The following is a 15,000-nucleotide window of genomic DNA, read 5'->3' as shown; positions in this document are numbered from 1 at the left end:
GCGGATTCCGTCTGTTACATGTGCCTACACCTACACCAACGAGTTGAATAACACGAAGGGTCGCCAGTCGGAAACCATCTCAAAGACACTATAACATCAAGAGAAGCTTTAAAATTTGAAGGAAGTGTCAAAACAAACTTGTTTGCCTTATTTTCGAAATGCTGCATGGTCATAATTATCGTGTATTTTTTGCCGGTATCCACAATTTAAACTGACCTCGAAGAGGTCGAAACGCCCTCATTATTTTATTATTATTTTCTGTCACAAAATCGTTTTCGGAACATCGATTCCACTCTATACTTGGTTTAGGATATGTGGACATTGGACTGCAGCGTACGGACTTCGGACTTGTAATGGGTTTGAAACATAAAACAATAGCGACCATGAACTGAGCATAAATCAGAGTAAATAGACGTAAAACAAAGATACCTGTGGGTCCAACCCCCGTTTTCTGCTTTTCTTTCCATTACATCAATAAGCGGACCTGGTGGGCTACTGATTGGCGTGTTGGACATCCAGCTGCATGTAATATAAACAGCCTTGTGGAAGAGCCTTTCGCTGTCCTTGTAAAGAGGCACAAAACCCTGAAATACGATAATAAATTAAATGCTGGAGGACTGGATAGGTCAGTTAATCGAGAATTGGATCACAATGCGATCCTTGAGAATCGACACTGAAACTGCTCCAGTCGGAATAAAACAAGGACGAATAAATAATAACAATGAAAATATAATAGATTGGCTCAATCTAAATATTAAATGTCTTGATTTTCAATCTTCAGCATTTCTTCATCAACTGAACGGTCATTATTCCATTCGTATCGGTTCTCAAACCATTGATTTTCCGTCGGTGCAAAGTGACTGAAATTGAAACTGTCAAAACATTTTGGTCCTGATTTACAATTTTTTTTTTTTCGATTTTCGTCCGCTTTCAGATGCCTCGTACTACAGAAATAATGCTTGGGTATCAAAACTAGATATGTGCCTTGAATAAGTAAATTAGAGTATTTGCAGAAGAGACATTTACGCCCTCGGTGTCGGCACAAGAGGAATATATCACATATCCCCGAGGGACAGGTCACGGGACAGGTCAATAAAATGCTTAGTAGTCAGTTGGTGAGGTTTCCTACAATAAAAGAAAATATAAATTCTCTCAAGGGAGACTTGTTAGATGCTACGTGTGTACGATTCGTATACACTAAGTCCTTGGGAGCAATGAGCGACCCCGAAAAAGAATTGTTTTAACCCAAAAGCAGCTTTGCCGGTTCTTTGGAAGCTCCTTGTCAGCAGTTGGATTTCCTTTGTAAATGGGGACAAATTAGACTCACAGCAAGGATGCTGAGACATTGAAAATGCTGTTTCGGCTTTATTTGACTTTAACCATAGAGCGAGTTTCAATCGAGTGTCGTAAAATCAAAACCAAAGTAATTACTATGGCCAATCAAAAAGGACGGAGACAATCCGGTAAACCAATCAAAACTCGTTACACTAATTACACGTAGACGACACAAAGCGCGGGAAAATGTGCACGCTCGAGCCACGATTGGTTTTGGGTTCACTTCTCATTGGTTGGAAAAGTGGCGCGAGAAAAATCACTGAGTGAAGTAATCATAAACCAAAGCAATTCGCTAATTACTTTCGACACACAATTGAAACTCGGTCTACTAACTATGCTTTAAGGGGCAGTGTCATTCTATTATAGTCAAATCTCAAAACACCAAAAGACGTCTTTGCACCAGTGAAGACCAAAACATAATGGTGTAGTTTTGTTGCCAATAACCGTTGGAGCGCACTGAAGCTATTTTTTAGTGGTTGCAGCCAATAAATAATAATGGAAAGGATGGAAATGGATTAATACTTGAAAAAGACTGATCAGGTTTTTCAAGTTTGCCCGACGATGTCTTAAACTGAAATTTAAAAAATGCGAATAGCTCTTTGTGCCATACTGAAATGTAATTCATATCTTCTCATTGGGTTGTCAGGAATATTGTATGAGTGAGCTCAAGTACTAATTTAGATTTTAACCCAGTTTTGATTTAAAAACAGCAAATTTAGTGTGACAGGGCCCCTTTAACACTCCTAGGGAAAAAAAATTATATTGCGTGAAGTCCACCCGTTACCAATGTCGTTCCAGCGAGTTGGCTCTAGCAGTTGTCATAGAAATCTCAATGCCACCATTAAAATCATTATAATCCAAATAATAATGATTGAATTTTGATATTTCGTCTGTGTTTGTTAATTTCTTCTATTCAAGTAGTGGGAGACTACGTCGAGGAGAATATGTTCGGGGGATTATGTTGAAGGGAATATGTTCCGTTGTTTCGCTCTTGTTATCAGCTCTTGTTTCAACCCCGCTCTCCCCTGACAAATCAAAACTGACCCCAGGTTTTCAGACAGTTGGGGGGCTATTTAATATATTTCCCTGACAGAACTAAGAAAACCGAGCCAACTGATAAATAAATGTTGTTAACTACTTGGTGTTGTTGCTAGATATTCGACAAAATCTCGACTTGTGAGTCGTGGCAGGCGTTCGAAGGGAAGGGAAAGGGAGAACCAGCTATGAGAGCACACAAAGAAGAAGGGAAAGAAACGCCTGCAAGGTCACTAATGTCTTTCCCGTTTTTTACGCTCAAATTTTGAGCTTAAAAATCTTGATTGGCTGGAATTTTTTTTTGTCTCAATCACCTACAATGAATCTCTTGCTCCGATTGTTTGAATTCAACGTCACGCTACTTTCGAGCTCTCACGTAAACAATCTCGAACATCCGACTCAACCTCGCCGCCAACGTTCTCTTTTTGATCAGATGCAAATTTCGAATAATTTATTTTCCCTACAAACATGTTGCAAACAATTTGTGAAGAATTTTCGAAATATGTTATATGGATTACAACCACGTTTCTTAGTCGTTCAGCCCATACAGAACAGAACGATTTCCTTTTCAGAGATTGCCTGAACAAATTTACACAAGATTTGGTTGAGCCATATTTCGCCAGTAAGCTCCTTTCACAAACTCGACACACGCCGTTAAAGGATTGCTCCTTTTTCAGGGCTTCCGTGTTTGGTTTCGCACAACTCTCTACCATGAAATTTTTTGAAGGTAAACAACATTAATTCCTGTGTGGCGAAGGGCGAACCCGTCCACCACCTGTCTCTTCGAATGCTCAAGCAAAACCCAGACCACAAGCCAGCAACCTTTTTCTCTCGTCAACTACGCATCAGCCATGGTTAAAAAATGGAAAGTAAAACTGTTTCTATTTTTTGCCGCCCTGCGTTTTCGTTTATTGTTATACGTTGTCCTTATGTTGCCGGCTACAGTGATAACTTTTTAAAGCAAGGCTTGTTCGTTTGTTCAGCATTTGTCAAACTGAAACTCGTCAAAGAAAACTTGTGGTTCATACACACGACCCAATGACAATTGTCAATGACAATTGGCAAGGAAAACTTGCTCGTGTGTAACCGGTTTAAGGAGCCATTCCTTATTTGCCACAGACTTGACTCTTGTACTTTCATTCCTTCACTGTTCGTTAGAAAGTAGAGTTAAATATAAGTATTATTGCACTCATCTGAATAAAGTTTAACTTGCAGTTCTTTCTTAACATCTGATTTTTAGTCTATAAAAAGTTTTTGTTAGTTTTCTTCCTGTTCGTGTCAACATATCGGGTGCGTAGCGTCCTTTACGTAAATGCGCACGCGCGTACTTGAGAAATTGGTATAGAATTTTTTAACAGATTTTTTGTTACAAGTAAACCCTCTTTAAGGTCCCCACACAGTGTCAGTCTCATCACCAATCTCCGCGGTTATTTTTGAAGGAAAGGTTATGATGATGATGATGATGATGTTATGACAGAGTTTGCTACGTCTTGTCCTTTGCTTGAAAACCCCCTGTTTGTGTTGCAGCTTACTGAAAACTCTGCAGATAGGTAAAACATCTAACTACTACATTTTCCCTCGCATTTATTTATTGAAATGTCCTTCGGAAATCAGAAAGTTTTTGGGGGGAGCATGCTTCTAGACCTCCCTACTTTGCAGCACCTTCGGCGCTCGAAACATTCTTCGCGTGCGTACACCCTAAAGATCTCAAGCTATGCCCCTGTATGTTATAATGCGAGACAATTTCTGTGAGAACAATCATTGTGACTAAAGAATATGATGAACGAATCTGGAATGTTAGAGATCGCCTGCAAAACATCGTGCTCAAAACGTTCTTCGGTAGTCATTTGCGTAGTCGTTGTTCAACAGACTATGCAAGACAATTCAGCTATTGCTAGCAGGTCTTAATTGTTGACATGTTGAAATATTTTCATCGCGTGGGACATAACATTGTAGACGGTTAACTCTTATTAGTTTTGTTACATTACCACAATAGCCTTTATGCCGACACATTTTTTTTCTCTGTCGTCCGACCTACCTATCAGTGTTTTTGAGTTTTCAAAACAAAAACCATGGCCATAGCCAGAAAAAAATTATAAGGCAATGTCTATGGTTAAATTCTGTTTGTAAGCATTGATTTTAGTGTGTTTTTAGTGCCTACATTTAAAGACAGCACTGGGAAAAAAAAATCACGAAAAAAATGACTGAGGCAAGTGCCTCGAGGATTGCCTAATACTGGCTACGGCCCTGAAAACGATATGAGGAAAGCAATGACTAAGCGAAATTTTTTTAAACTTTTGATCTGAAATGTAAACAGTGGTTCGTATAGATTTTTAGTTTGAACTTCTGCTCAGTCAGACACTCATCGACATGAGAGGCTCTTTGCATGTGTCGCATAAAAATATGTCGACACTGACTCTCTACTTGTTTCTGTCCCCTGCTTTGGGGACGGCCTAATCTGCGGAGAAAATTGCATAAGAGAGGCACTTCGTTCCGTGGGATAAAATAAACTACAAACTGTACAGTTGTTACCCATTTCCGACAAGAATAGGCAAGGAATTTGATTGCAATCATGACAATTACCTTTGCAGACAATATCATGATTGTTAATTAACCTGTGATTCAGGTACAGCTGTCGAAATCAATGATATTATCATTATCACCATTATGCACGCCATTGCATGCATACTTACCTTGTTTCCACGTTCTTTGGGTTCGTCTGGTTTTCGAAGTCCAATTTTTACCAAATAAAACCGGAAGCATTTAAAAAGATATTGGTAAAAGAAAAAAAAGTACACCAAAAATGCTGCATACAATGGCGTTTCTTGGTACTGCTCTACAAAAGACTCTTTGAAATCATGAAGCTTTTCTTCTTGGAGAGCTGATAATTCATCTTTTTCCGAAGAAAAGCCATTTTTGTAAGACTTATGCGCCCGGCGTCTTCTCAGCTGCGATCGTACTGGCATATTGAATCATCTGTACTTTAATATCAGGAAAGGGCTTATTAAAGGGATCGCGGTGTCGTTGATTTATTGATATTTATTTAGGTCAATGTTGATTTAAGAAATGTGCCCAATTCACCAATTCCTAGTTTTAATGGCATTAAAAAGAATGACTTTTTGCCACCGTTTCTTCAACTGACTGCTGCATTACTTAAGCCGGTTACACACGAGCAAGTTTACCCTTAGGCGAGTGTCATTGACAATTTTCATTGATATGTACGACAAGTTTTCAACTTTTTCTTTTACGAGTTTTGCCTTGACAAGTTTTATTTGCTCGTGTTAACAAATGATCAAGTTTACTTTGACAAGTTTTCACTGTAGCTAGCAACACATGTAAGTACACAGCGGACAACAAAAAGCGTTGCATTTTTTTTTTACCGTGAAATATCTATTCTCTTTCAATTAAGAACATTTTTAATTATTCCAAGCTTACTCATAAAGATAAGCAGTCTTTCACCTTGTAATTAATTGTGCAGCAAGATTTAAACCAGGAACTTCATCTAGCTTAACAGTTGAAGAATCGCTTCAGTTTTTTTCTTGTTTCGATCCTATAGGTATCTACTTTGGCATTCCACAAGCTTTCTCCTCAGTAATCTTAGGGATAAGAAAGTGCTTTTCCCTGCCATGATCGAGAATGTGAACTTGTCAAGGAAAAACTTGACAAGTTTCTCCTTACAACCCAACGAATAAATTTAAATTTGAAAAGGAAAACTTGCTCGTGTGTAACCGGCTTTATATTATTATTTTGCATTAATCATGCACCGCGATGTTCAAAGTGTCACGTGGCAGCCTTGGTAATGTCAATCACGTGTCGTTGCACATCTGAACTTTGAACCTACTTTTCGGTGGCTAAGTGCAAAATTTTGACCGGGTCTATACAGTGGATAAAACCACCAAACTTTGCAAACAGCTTCCTTAGGGTAAACCTAACAACTTCAGAACCGGTGCCCAAGAATATCCTTTTTCTTTCGCATACACGGAGACAAATTTTGAAAAGGTCACAATCTGGACTGACTGGTTACCAAGCTCTGTTGGAAAAAGATGTTTTTGAGATTAAATTGATGAACAAAAACTGCTTATATTTACGCAAAAGAGGTTAAAAAGCTTTCATTCATATTTTTGGTAATCTTTTTCCCAAGACACTTTGCGGGCGTGCCTTTCTTCCCTAATATAATTAGAAACTTAGTTACCTTGTTCTAATTGTTCGACCAGCGCTACTCTCATTGCATTTGCACCAGCAGAGGACCCGGTGTGCAATCCAGGTTAGCCTTAGCACATTTGCACCCCAAAACATTCTCTCTTACACTTGATCAGCCACACTGGCTTCAACGCATCACCAATTTTGCGGCAGCCAAATCCAGCAGAAGAATGAATATTCTGGTTGCGCAGGTCACTGGTAGTCCAGATGTTTGCTTCGATGATCGACTTTTTAACATGTCTCAGTATAGCATTCTGAAGACATAATGATAACTGTATTTTCAGGACCTTCTCATGTGTTGTAGCTGAAAATGCAACGTTCTTATGCCGAATATCTCTAGTCCAATATTAGCGAATGTCGTGATCATCTGTAATTCCTCAACATATAAAAAAAGGCTTCTTTCTATTATTTATAAACGAATCAATCATTTTTGGTCAGTACAGTGATCAAACTGCTTTGTCACTAACGCTGTGGTTTGGACAAACAATATACAGCTGAATATAGAAATAATGTGATCTTGTCCCGGTTTATTTCATTTAGTTTATGTGTATTAACGAATCCGGAATTCTCCCTCCTTTTCTTGACCTGTGTAGGTGAGAGCTTTTCTATGGTTCAGTTGTATTTACAGAACAGATCCATTCTGGTCTCGCTTATAGACCCCAAGTGGCTTGATCTATGACATCATTCGTTCTAGATCAGGGAAGAGTGTGAAATCATCTCAGTTCCGGTGGCTGGAATGGATGAGTAGAAAGGAACCCAAACATAGGCGTTACGGCTTCGAAGCTTACGTCCCAGGCCTGCCCGGCAGACCGTTCCTAATTCTATTGAATGAAGACGTTCTATGTCCCAGCCTCTGGAAGCATGAAAGACAACAAATTAAGGAACTTGACTTCTTCAGTCTCAGCATGGGAGATATATCCTGAAAATGCTGATGAAAGAACTCGAATGCGTCTACCCACTCAAAATGCTATCCAGATATCCACATTGTCCTTCACTGCTTTCAGGTCATATAACTTTCTCATAAGTATTACCACCACGTGCATGCATGTGGACATTACTCCATAGAGAGCTGTGGCTGCACCATCGAGCAAAGCATGATAGTAGTAGACAACAATTCGAGTATCGAAGCTTCCTCGCCGGGATTGCAGTACGTTAGGCATCGGGTTCGTTGATCCACAATTGGCCTAGGAAACGAAGCAATTTACAAGTATCTATATTTTTTCCATTGAGTATCACTGAAATGAGGGACTTAAGAATTTTCTTGACACTCAAGAGGAGAAGCGCCAGAAAAAGTAAAGCCTTTGTGAGAAAACATGTCTCTTCGTCTTTGCAGTTTTGGCAAGTTAAGCAGCATCTTCTGAGAAATCTCGCTCTTTCACGGCTTTTTTCAGTATGTTCTGCAAACTATTATTGAGGATCAACACCGGTTTTCTTCCATTCACTTCACAGAAGCACAAGAAAAAAACGGCGTTTTGTTCTTGTACTTCTGTGAAGTGGTTCAATATCGGAGTCTTATTCTTAAGCCACTCCAAGAGCCTTTAGATGATTTTCGTACATGTGGAACTCTGAGAGAACGAACTTGAACAGTATTCTACGTACATTGCCATATCTGGGCATGCCCATATACGGAGGCCCTCGTTTGAAGCTTTCACCTTGAGCTATTTTATTTCATTTTATTTTATTACTCCCTTCACACCAAAACAAAAACAACAAACAAATAATCAAAGATATTGGGTGCATAATATACAAAATCAGCAAATCAATAATTTAAGGGTTGGGACACCGCAACAGCACAAGCCAATCACTGTGCCAATTCGGGGAGTTAAAAAGTAAAACAATTAGCAGACGCAAGCAAAGAGCAGCAAGAAATAGCACAGTTACATTTGAGGCACATTGTCTTGAATCTCCTTGGGTTGTCTCCTTGGTTGTTGTTGTATGAGGTAATAATTAAACATTGATTTTTTAAAAGAACTAAAAAAAACGTCCTACCACCTCAACCTTTACCACAGCGACAAAAGGAACCTTTAGATCGAAGAACAAGGTACGGTCCAAGGTACGTGCTTTCCGTTCTGAGCACGCGCACTTCGAAAAATGTCTACCTCCAAACCTTATGCGCATGCTTAGTAGGGAAGACTCGTACTCGACGTTGTCGTCCGATCTAATAAAGGTCTCTAATTATACCGTACATAAGAGGGACTTCTGAAACTATCGCACGCATACTACAACCTTACAACACACGCGCAACCCAAAGACTTATAACGACTTTACGACGCTTGCTTACTAATCATGATGTCGATAGAGAGGTTAACCATTATGTTTACGGCCAACGGCAAACGGGAAACAGCAGGCTCCTGCTTATCTTAAAAGCGTGAAAATTCTCTCATTTTAACTTGTCTCACTTCTTTCAGAAGTTGCTTGAAATCTGGAGCTAACAGGACAGAAATGAGCTAATATCGAGCAGGGTTCTTACACTTTTGGCAAAAAACTGATCTCACTCCGACGTTTGCCGGTTGGCGTAAACGTCATGCTTCACCTTTCTAAAGACAAAGACGACCTCGAGGACAGACAGGAAGCAGTGCACAAGATCACATGCTGCGATTGTCAGGCCACTTACATTTGTGAAACACAGTACTATACCTGCCAACTTTTTCTGAGATGTAGGTGTGAAATTTTTATCCTGGGGGTGCTGGGATATTTGAAGACGACACGATCATTTCCGAAAATTTCCGAAGACGTCCGAAGTCTTCCGAAGTCTTTCGAAGACTTATAAACGCGTATAAACGCGAGCTCGCTCCCAGTGCTTTTCACTTCAAAAATCAGAGATCGCGAGGAAGGTATTGTCATTTATTAATTTTACACATGGTTTTCGTTCCTTACATGGGTCTGAGTTAACATATTTTTGGAAATTGTATCAAGCAAGACGGCAACAACTCACATTTTCCAATCAGGAGTGAGAAATTTGCCCGCAAGCATGAACCGGCGTGAGATCGAAGTTTTCAACCCGCAGGGCGTGAGACTCACGCCTAAGGTGTGAGAGTTGGCAGGTATACAGTACCTACAGAACACAAACGAGCGACTAAGAATGGTGATCTCAATAACAATATTTCTGAACACCATTCAAGTACAAAACACACTATCGACTGCCAGGACTCTGCTAAGTGATTGACTCAGCTGTACGAACTATTTACAGCGCCTTACACTTGAAAGCTGGTATACAAACTTAGAACAAACTACGTGTAATTGTTGCCAACCTCTACTTGCGCCTTAACAACGATTACTTAACAGAAAAACTGAACTACACACAACGTTTTCCTCTCAGCTTGCAAACCTACTGCGACCTTCACTTACAAATAACCGGATTGTATGCGCCAATCATCAGTCAACATCCTCACGACCAATCACATTACTTTTGCCACAACCAATCACAACACAGACCAGAGAATCACTACATTTAGGTTTTCGAAACGTCAGTCACTGACAACAGCTCTTCTCAGGACTGCTTCAGCCTAGACGATCAAGTTCCATCGAGGTATGTAACTCCTGGATTCAAACCATTTTCTGACCTTTTCTATTAAAAGTACTCAAGTTGACTTGCTCTTAAATTGCGTTCAGTTGTCGTGTATTCATCGTGCCTGACTTTTCTTTTTTCTCGAGTAATATTAACTGCAAAATTTTACACTTCGATTTCTCCGAGATGAAAACAATCACTCTTATAAAAGGGCTTCAGTTTTATCCATTGAGTTTCACGTCAACTTGAGAGCCTATATATATTTTCATTATTGTTAATACGACTATTTTTATTGAGCGTCGATCACTTCCCTTGCTCCTGCTTTCATTGTGTTCGCCACTATCCCATAAACTTTAGTCCAGGCTTCTCTCACTTCTGTTGTAAATCTTTCTCCCAGGCCGTTTTGGAGTGTTTCCAATAAAGCAGCCCCGACTGGCTAAAGAGGTTGAAACAAAAAGGTTTAATTGTCTGCCTTCATAAGATGTCCATGTTGTTGTCCAAAAAGTAAGAAAACTAAGATCTTGTAGATCTTTTCACACTTTGATTTTTAAAGCTTGTAGCATATGAGGAAGGAGGAGGGGGAGGGGACAATTCAAATAGACAAAACGGAGTCAAGGAAACCCCCAGGAATGAGGCAACCATGAAAATCAGACATATCCACTTCGTAATCAGACCGGGGTTTGATAGGGAAGAATACCGCCTCAACCACTCATCCCTTGTCGGACACCATTAAATGTTTAGAATCATGTCCCTGTTCACAAGCAAGGCTATCGGTGACCATATTTGAATGCGAACCATTCGTTTCCTGCGTTAGTCAGTTTGCATTTCTACTACTACCACTACTACTTTTTACGGATAAAACACGTGACATTGAAATTGAAAATTGACCTTCCGGCTGTGCTGGTGACGGCCTTCATTTGAATTAAGCCTGACAGGCTGACAGAATGAATTTTGAAGCCTGACAGGCTCGCAGTCATAAAGCCTTCCTCAGAATGAAAACTGAAGGTGACAACTTTCATTTTGAGCACTGTTTCTGATGAAGGCTGTCACCGGCACAGTTTTTTTTAATAACCTTATATCTGAATATTTCAAACTGCCTAAATGAAAGATAAACCTTAAAAATGAAAGCAAAGATTTCGGGCACCGTAACAATCAAGTACGCAGAATTGGCTTGCGTACATTAAGCCATTTCACAGCTGTTATAGGTGAACTACCACATTGAAAAGCGAGACCGTATTTTCCCTTGATCTCTTAGCTGTCTACTGAAATGAAAGCTACGACGTTGACATTAGGAAAACATTTTACCCCGTTAAAAAGCCAGAAGATCTGTGCAACGTACATTGAGCGTCAAAATCATGATCGCTTCCATTTATTGTACAATAAATAATAAGGAAGCGATCATGATTTTGACGCTCAATGTACGTTGAGCGTCAAAATCATGATCGCTTCCATTTATTGTACAATAAATAATAAGGAAGCGATCATGATTTTGACGCTCAATGTACGTTGCACAGATCTTCTGGCTTTTTAACGGGGTAAAATGTTTTCCTAATGTCAACGTCGTAGCTTTCATTTCAGTAGACAGCTAAGAGATCAAGGGAAAATACGGTCTCGCTTTTCAATGTGGTAGTTCACCTATAACAGCTGTGAAATGGCTTAATGTACGCAAGCCAATTCTGCGTACTTGATTGTTACGGTGCCCGAAATCTTTGCTTTCATTTTTAAGGTTTATCTTTCATTTAGGCAGTTTGAAATATTCAGATATAAGGTTATTAAAAAAAACTGTGCCGGTGACAGCCTTCATCAGAAACAGTGCTCAAAATGAAAGTTGTCACCTTCAGTTTTCATTCTGAGGAAGGCTTTATGACTGCGAGCCTGTCAGGCTTCAAAATTCATTCTGTCAGCCTGTCAGGCTTAATTCAAATGAAGGCCGTCACCAACACAGCCGGAAGGTCAATTTTCAATTTCAATGTCACGTGTTTTATCCGTAAAAAGTAGTAGTGGTAGTAGTAGAAATGCAAACTGACTAACGCAGGAAACGAATGGTTCGCATTCAAATATGGTCACCGATAGCCTTGCTTCCGTTGATAGGATAGACAAAACTCAGACGCAGTTTCAAAATGGTTCATTATCAAGCAACTAGCAGAAAACTGCCGGGCTTTGCAGCTATTTAATCAGTTTCCTGGTTATTTCAGTGTAAGTCACTGTATCCATAATTACCTGTTGGTTTTTTAATTTCAATCGGTTTCCTACCTCATAATGATGATCCTTGACATTATACATGACATGCCTCGCGCCCAGGTCCTTGAGAGTGGGAACAATAGAGCCCAGGTCGTTGAGGGACGACACGGCCAAGTCAACGTACTGCATGGTGGCCAGTGCTTGTCGCTTTAAGCGCTTGTCGCTCCTCGCTGCCTCATTCTCCAAATCTATGTCCCGGAATGAAAACAATGGTAGCAACTCTGGAGAATCCGTGAATAACCTATTTGAGAAAGAAAAAGCATTGCACGCAAAATTCATTCACCGCACTGAATACACCTTATTCCAAAATGGCCACCATGTTAGTTTTCTTTTGTTTGTTTACCAATTACCCCTTGTTGCCTTGTTCAAAGTCAGATAGTCCTCTGTATTTTAAGTATAATATCCTAAGGATTCCAATACAGAGAGATTTGTATTCGCCTTTTCTGTTAACGGAAAATGGTAAGCAGATGATGTATTTCATAAAACCATGAAAATTCTCCAGTTCTATTCTTTCTTCTCTGTTTATAAGAAACTGACAACCGTAGCTAACAGGAAAGAAGTGCGATAAAGGCCCGGGCAAACGGCCTCAACATTTTTCTCAACATCCTTTCGATTTTGTTGAACAATGTTGACTGCTGGGGTTGGCAAACGGTTTCAACACGCTTTTAAACTCTTTCAACATCAATTCAACTTCGTTTCAACATGTCTCACTACGAGGTTGAAAGGGGAAGGGTAGGGGGTAGGGGGTAGGGGGGGGGGGGGTTCAACATCGCTGTTCAACAAAATCGAACGGATGTTGAAGCAAATATTGAAGCCGTTTGCCCCCCCCCCCCCCCCCCCCTCCCTCCCCGGGGCCTTGAGATTATTCTCGAGTTTTGCCGGCAAACGCGCCATTTCCGAGTTCATGTTTGCCCCCTCTTCAAAGCGAGTCCGTGTGCGAAGTTTTTGTGATGGTAATTAGTTCTACTTTACATATGAATGAAAACTAATTTTCATAAGAAAAACCTCTCACTTAGACTCGCTTTGAAGAGGAGGCAGACGTAAACTCGGAAATGGACTATTTCAGCCAACATACGCCAGTGTCTTTTTCAGTAAACTTGGTTTTACCTGATACATTAGCACGACGTAATCGCATCAGGCGATGCTGAACCATCATTTTTAGCCTGATAAATACATGTTTTTAATTAGGGTCCTTAATGGGAAATATTAGTCCAGTTTCTTTTCTTTTCTTTTCTTTTTCAGTACTACTTTGTTTGTATCCATGGCTACGACGTCACGTAAGCTCACTCCTTTCAAAAAGCGTGAAATGGCAAGTGTGCTTTAATCAGGTAACTCTGCTGGCTTTGATAACATTGTCTGTTACTGAACAGTCTATTAACTGTATATCTGCTGAACAAAACGAGCAGAGCCTCCTTTTGTCTTTTTCTTTACTAAGAAGGAGAAATGGAGGCTCTGCCTGAATCGCGTCAACTCTTTGAAGCTGCCGCGGCCGTAACTTCTGGACTAGACAATCTCGTTTTCTCTCGTCAAACTGGTTTTTCCAGTTTAAGCATCCGTTTAGTGATAAAACCGATGGTTAAAATTGAGCCCGCGGTACCATGAAAAATCAAGATGGCGGCGCCTATAAGGTATATTAGGCCTGGGTTCGAAACTGTATCCTGGCAACAAGTAGCGCATGCTCAACAAGGATCTTTCTCGAATCATGCAGAGTCTCTCTTGAGAACGCCAAAATCGAGCAAGCAAAAGAAAGGCTCTGCTAGGAAGGTGAAATGGGAAGTGCTCCTACGGTCAGTTTCCAATGTTTTAAGGCTTGACTGGCTGGTGGTAAAGTTATTTTTTTCCAACTACGGCCCTGTCTCCCTTATTTTTCAAAATTGTCAGATAACATGAAATACAATCGTCTATGTGCTTACGTGAGTAAGTACAATATACGATGAAATAATGTCCTAGGAACGAGATTGCACTCCGGCTCTGGTCGATTGCTATGATCACACAGTAAATTTCTTCCGCTCCTGATCACAAAAAGATGCGCAATCGCAGCAGTTTAGATGTAAAAAGCTTTTGATAGGGAAACCATAGCAATGATTTCGACAACTCAGTCTACTGATAAATAGGTGGTTTTTCACGTTACGCCATCGCCGCCATCAATCAATCAATCAATCAATCAGTGACTTTATTAACGTGTCAAAGGTATCTAGCCGAGGGGAAATATACCTCTACTAATTGGGGACACCAAGAGAAAATGAGGGGGCAGAGAGGTAGGCTCAGGGCGTTGACCGGGATATGTCATGTCCACGAAAGTTATTTTTAGACGAGCGGAAGTTTTTGTTCCAGCGGGAGTCTGTGTTCCGAGACGTCCGCATGTAGTCTTTCCTCGCTCTCAGATTCTTAGTGAAAAGAGAAAATGGCGGCGCAGGTGGAAGGCTGATGAATATTTATTTTCTTTTAAACATCTGACCGAGGTTGGCCCGCATGCGGACGTCTCGGAAGACAGACTTCCGCTAGAACAAAGACTTCCGCTCGTCTAAAAATAACTTTCGTGGACATGACATATCCCAAGGGCCGGACCGGGAGCCTCCATCTCTGTCCCCTCATTTTCTCTTGGGGACACTTAATAATAAAGTGATTATAGACCTGTTAACATTAACATTAATAAAAAAATAAAACGTACTAACTATCAA

General features: G+C 40.3%; 2 protein-coding genes across 3 annotated transcripts in view; both read right to left on the bottom strand.

Moving 5' to 3' along the window:
- Positions 1 to 5,365, bottom strand: part of LOC137991979 (serine palmitoyltransferase 2-like) — a 34,451-nt gene extending 29,086 nt beyond the window's left edge. For both annotated transcript variants that reach the window (XM_068836999.1, XM_068837001.1), the window contains exons 1-2: positions 5,064 to 5,365; positions 430 to 584 (exon numbers count right to left, since the gene is read on the bottom strand). In XM_068836999.1, the coding sequence (XP_068693100.1) occupies positions 430 to 584; positions 5,064 to 5,336 (428 nt within the window). In that variant the 5' untranslated portion in view covers positions 5,337 to 5,365. The remainder of the gene's footprint in view (positions 1 to 429; positions 585 to 5,063) is intronic.
- Positions 5,366 to 8,229: 2,864 nt separating this feature from the next.
- LOC137991978 (neuroglobin-like) overlaps positions 8,230 to 15,000 on the bottom strand; it is a 12,760-nt gene continuing 5,989 nt past the window's right edge. The window contains exons 2-3 of the mRNA XM_068836998.1: positions 12,332 to 12,560; positions 8,230 to 10,514 (exon numbers count right to left, since the gene is read on the bottom strand). Of these exons, the coding sequence (XP_068693099.1) occupies positions 10,368 to 10,514; positions 12,332 to 12,560 (376 nt within the window). The 3' untranslated portion in view covers positions 8,230 to 10,367. The remainder of the gene's footprint in view (positions 10,515 to 12,331; positions 12,561 to 15,000) is intronic.

The sequence above is a fragment of the Montipora foliosa genome, chromosome 2 (genome assembly GCF_036669935.1).
Source record: "Montipora foliosa isolate CH-2021 chromosome 2, ASM3666993v2, whole genome shotgun sequence".
NCBI lineage: Eukaryota > Metazoa > Cnidaria > Anthozoa > Scleractinia > Acroporidae > Montipora > Montipora foliosa.
Note: the sequence above shows the minus strand (reverse complement) of the source record. Positions and strands in the feature narration are given on the sequence as shown.